Source organism: Solanum pennellii, chromosome 6, assembly GCF_001406875.1.
Source record: "Solanum pennellii chromosome 6, SPENNV200".
Classification (NCBI taxonomy): Eukaryota; Viridiplantae; Streptophyta; class Magnoliopsida; order Solanales; family Solanaceae; genus Solanum; species Solanum pennellii.
Window position 1 is genome coordinate 59,789,840 of NC_028642.1, and position 5,231 is coordinate 59,795,070.

Genomic DNA, 5,231 nt, shown 5'->3' on the forward strand with positions numbered 1-5,231 from the left:
GTGATGAGATTCAAAAAGAAAGGAAAGTTGAACTTGAGTTATATTGTTTTTTTTTTATTGTTGAGTGTAATAGTAATGTTTTTGATATTGAAGAAGTATCATCTGGATGATCAGGCTACTAAGGAGTACAATTCAAACATATAGACCAGATATCTCTAACTTTTTGAGCGTCTATTGATATCCTATTATTTTACCGTTCGAGGACGAACGTTTGTTTTAGTGGTAGATGATGTAACGACCCGCTAGGTCGTTTTGAAAACTAGGACTAGTTTGACTCCATTTAAAAATTTAAAGGGGTATTTTTAAACTATTAGATAACTATGAGTACCCAATTGATGAAACTTTTATTAAATAAGTAATATAGATAATAGGTTAGTGGGGTTTCACGGTTAATAAACTCTTGTTTAGAAAAAAAAATGGATGCGAAACCTTACCACAGGCGACCAGCGAGAGGGAGAAAAATCATAGCCATTGTTCAGGTAAAGATATGAGATATTCGTTCTTTTCAATTCTATATATAGTAATATATTGTCGGAGTGCTTGGGATTATGTTATTATTTTATGCTATATTGATAATGGGTGATAAGAAATAATGGGTAAGTTGGTGATGATTACTAAATTATATTACATTGTTAGCAATTGGGTTAGTATTCAAAAATATATATATATATATATAAAAATCGATCGAAGTCGAATAGTTGAATGGCTGCAGGTTAATGTTTTCTGTGATTTTGTCAAAAGAATTTATTATATATATTGTTAGTTTCAGAATGGTAGGAATAAGATTGAGCCAATCATTGTCAATGATTGCCAATGATTGGAATTTGATAAATATTCTAGAAAATTGGCACTTGTTTACAAATGGGTTTCTGCAAAAAAAAAAAATAATAATAATGTATACAATGATAATAGATTTTTTAATTGGTAATTAATTATTAGGTGTTATTTTATATGATCTAACATTGAATTTTAGTCCATTTGAAGAGGTTAGAGTTAAGTTCTTGGCTTGAAATTTAGCAAGTATGAAAAATTTGGCATGCCAATATATATCAAGATTTGGAGTTTGTTGAAAAAAATGAGTGAGTGTTAGCGTCTATGATAGACATATAATAATTTGAATGTCTACAAAAATTGCTTACTTACGAATATTGCAAAATTGGTAGATTGGGAACGTTCCGAAACCTTGCGAAAAGGAAAGGAAAAATCTTAAAAGATTCGTGGCACAAGCTCGGCATCTAAGGTATGTTAAGACTTTTTAGACTTGTTGAAGGACGTTTTCCTAATTAAAGATTAAAAAAAATGAAAATAGACAAGGGGTAAGGGGGAAAGATGGTGGTCTCGTATCAATGGTGTGACGGGCATTGGTACGAGTACCGGTGTTATAAAAAGGAAAAGTACTATTATAGAATGTGGACTGAAATTTGAGAATGCCAAAGCATATGGGCATTAGCTGATATATTATTGACTTGAATTCCTTGTGTGATTGTGTTTTATTTATTTCACCCGTATAGTTGAGATAATTGAGGTGGTTATGTATTATATTCATATTGATTGATTGAGATGCATCATCATTCCCTCTATTGAAACAATATTGTGCACATGCATAGAGATGAGACTGAGTATAAGTTGGGCACGTGGAGATCGTCCGTGCTGGGGATGGTGAGATGTTAAGATTGTAATTTGGGCACGTGGAGACCGTCCGTGCGAAAATTGTTTGATATTATGATAGTGCGTTGAGATCGTCCGCACAGACACGTGGAGATCGTCCGTGTCGGTATATGGACCTCGCGAGTCCCCCATGGGTCATGAACTCTCGATGTATTTCCGAGGAGTATCATGTATATACGGTTGAGTGAGTACTGGGTATTCTGAGACATATCATTACATGGTATCATATTGCATTGCATTTCATCCCATCATTCATTCTTGATGATTTTATGTTTCGTTTGGTGTTTGGAAAATACTTAATGTTGATTTCCTTTATTGATGAAACTTAAATAGTAAGTGTAATATATATATATATATATATATATATACTTGTATAATCTAAGAATTTATTTTCTTATATAACTCCCGTCACTACTTCTTCGTTGTCGGTCAATGAGACATACTGGGTACACGTGGTTTCGTACTCATACTACACTTGCTGCACTTTTGTGGTGCAGATTGAGTGATTGACTTTCAATTTGGGAACGTTCTTCGAGATTGGATATGAGTTTGAATTATCTTGGAGTTGTGGTGTGCTGTTTGGGATATTCTGCGGCCCACACCTTCAGTCTACCTCTATTTATTAGGTTATTTTGTTATGCTGATAGGATAATTCTTATGTTTAGATTTTTATATTAGTTTGGAATTGTATCATATTGTAGAAGCTCTTGTACTTATGACACTAAATCTTGGGGTAGTTTTATTTATATTCCGCATTTATTTGAATACTTAGTATGTTAGATATTAGTTTGATACTTATCTTTCTCACGTTTAAGTTGAATTGGTGATACTTGTTGGGTTGGCTTACCTATCGGTTGGGAACATAGGTGCCATCACGACTCGTGATTTTTGGGTCGTGACATTATTCAACTCGAATTCAAATTAATCAAATTCTAAATTTATAATATATTAAATTTAAATATTTTAACGATAAAAAAATATCAAATCCGGTAAGACTGAGTCATGAACATCTCTGTTTGACTTTTTTATTCAACCATTAATATTCCAAAAGAAAAAAATATATATATATTTATGTTTGTGTGAGCCACCATCTAACCCAAGTTGACTAATAATCTATACTAATTATTACCCATTAAATATTTGCAAATTTCCATTTAGTGAATTGGTGCCTTTTCTTCTCATATATATTAAAAATACAAATATTTTTAATTTTTTTTCATATTTGATTAATCTATTTATAAAAAAAAACTAAATCATATATAGGCAGAATAAATATTTTTTAAAAAATATAATCAATACAATTTAATTTGCTATAGAGATTAAAGTTAAATGATTTGATTTCATCGCCGAACCCATCGATCATTTTAATTACTGAATTACAATTAATCATTTAAACATATTTAACAAATTTTCTAGTAAAAACACAATTTGTATCTAATATTATTGTTCTACCTCTGTTAATTATGCATAGAAGTTAAATCCGTAATGTTAAATAATTTCGATTTTCATGTATATATACTAAAATAGAAATACATATGATATATATAAACTAATTAAGCACATTCTGGGTACCTAATTTTATTTTCCTCAGACCTACAATAATCATAAGTCATATATTTTTTTCTGAAATTCCTCATAAGATTCAAGTTTTTTGAGGCTAATTTGTGCCTAGTCCATGGGCTAAAATCATTGGATGGCAAGCAATTACTCCCAGCAGGGCAACCAGAAATGTTGAAGTCTTGAAAACTAACTACAAATGGTGCATAGCCCCATTCAACAGATCCAGCCCAACCCACAGCATCTGAAATCCATAGGCTTGCTTCTGACCATAGTGATTTTATTGGAAAGTTGATACCTCTATTTGTGTTGTTCTCAAATGTCCTTATTGGTATGTTGTCCACAAAAAACCTATAATAGTCAAAACACAAATAAGTACATGTATGTGTTATAATAATGAGGTTTTCAATGATACGGTTGTAGAGTCAAAAATTCTAATAAGAGAATTTAAAAACACTAGAATGCAATATTTATTGCTTTTCAAGGAGAATTGGACCAACTTTCCACTAGGTATCTCTATCGCAAGTTGTTGGTTAGATGAATCGATTTATTGTCAACTTTTTTGTGAAATAAAACATACATGAATCAATCATAAGAATTAGTTATTCTCACCAAAAAAAAAAAAGAACAAAAAGAAGATTCTCCCTCCTACTTTATTGGTATGGGATGAGGTTCGTCTAATGATCAACACTTTATTGAGTAGGTGTGCAAATCTACTGAATATCGATTTGAAAGATACTAGATTAGATGAAAGGAGGAATGAAAATATTAATATTGATGGATCAGTACTATCTCAGAATTTAATAATTATAGAATCACTTATCTGTGGAGGCTTATTTTAGAATGAATAGCTCGCTTTTATATCTATGTATGTATATGAAGAAACAATAGTCACATTTTTTTTATAAAAGTCAACAAATAACCATAAATTAATAAAGCTAATTAGGATACTAAAATATGTCAAACATAAGAAGTTAATTATAATTACTTACACTATTCTTTGTGGAGTATAAAGAATTTGATAAGTATGAAAATCCTCAGAAGGATCAAATGGAAGTTGAAAAACTTGTTCTCTACCACCCATATCATTAGCAAATATATTTGTCTGTAATTTTCCTTGAGTCCCTATAAATTCAAAGTCTAGTTCATCGTGATTAACCCGTGCATCTTGATCATCTGAAATTAACTGTAATAAAAACAAGTTAAAAAAATATGTTCATAATTATATATGTACTCATTTATACATATCAAAGAAAAAAAATTAATAACGTACGTAGAAAGCTGTGATCATTCCATCGGTCTTTTTATCTGACATCTTTATCCTTAATGTAAATAATCCAGATTTATATTGTGTTTTCGATTTGAATCCAGCTCCTCCTGCATCATTAATCATTTCATAAAAATCGTTAGTAAATGACTAAATAAATACTTCTTCTCTTTTGTTCCATATTAATTGATTATTTTTCTAAAAATAATTGTCACATATTAATTGTCCATCTTATTTATAATTTCTTACTTTAAAAAAATCAAAATAACTAACTAATATGGAAAGGAAGGGATATCAACAAAAAAAAAATACAATATTGATTACTACATTTAATTCTAGTGTAAAATATATGAGTTTTTTCATATTATATAACTTACTATTCTACCAAAAAAATGTGACTTAACTAGAATATTTTTAAAATGTCATTGAAATGACATAATCTCTTGTAATGTAAAAGAAAAACAAGTACATTTTTATGATGGAGAAGTAATTAGATATAAAGAACCGTTAAATATATGGTAAGTCCAAGGCAACTTATAGATTTAGTTGAATTTATATTGAATTTATTTGACTCTAAATTTTAAATTAAACAAATTTAAAATATTGTCACTAAATTTAAATTCTGAATTGAAGCGATATAAAAATATGTCACTGACTCTAAATTCTAAATTAAATATATATAAAAACTTGCCACTAATCGTAAATTCTAAATTAAATCGATATAAAAATTTGTCAGTGA

The 5,231-nt window shown here is 29.4% G+C and overlaps 1 protein-coding gene across 1 annotated transcript; it reads right to left on the reverse strand.

Annotated features, from left to right (window-relative positions):
- Window positions 1-3,221: 3,221 nt before the first annotated feature.
- On the reverse strand, window positions 3,222-4,618 carry LOC114077647 (putative xyloglucan endotransglucosylase/hydrolase protein 1). The gene is made up of 3 exons (XM_027917982.1): window positions 4,499-4,618; window positions 4,218-4,411; window positions 3,222-3,576 (listed from the first exon to the last, which is right to left on the reverse strand). Exons 1-3 carry the CDS (start codon window positions 4,616-4,618, stop codon window positions 3,222-3,224), a joined length of 669 nt encoding a protein of 222 aa, XP_027773783.1.
- Window positions 4,619-5,231: the final 613 nt, after the last annotated feature.

Coding starts and splice junctions, on each gene's coding strand:
- LOC114077647 (XM_027917982.1), bottom strand. CDS start 4,618: ATGATTAATGATGCAGGAGGAGCTGGATTCAAATCGAAAACACAATAT. Junction 4,412..4,498: donor GAATGATCACAGCTTTCTAC/GTACGTTATTAA, acceptor TTTTTATTACAG/TTAATTTCAGATGATCAAGA. Junction 3,577..4,217: donor TATACTCCACAAAGAATAGT/GTAAGTAATTAT, acceptor TGACTATTATAG/GTTTTTTGTGGACAACATAC.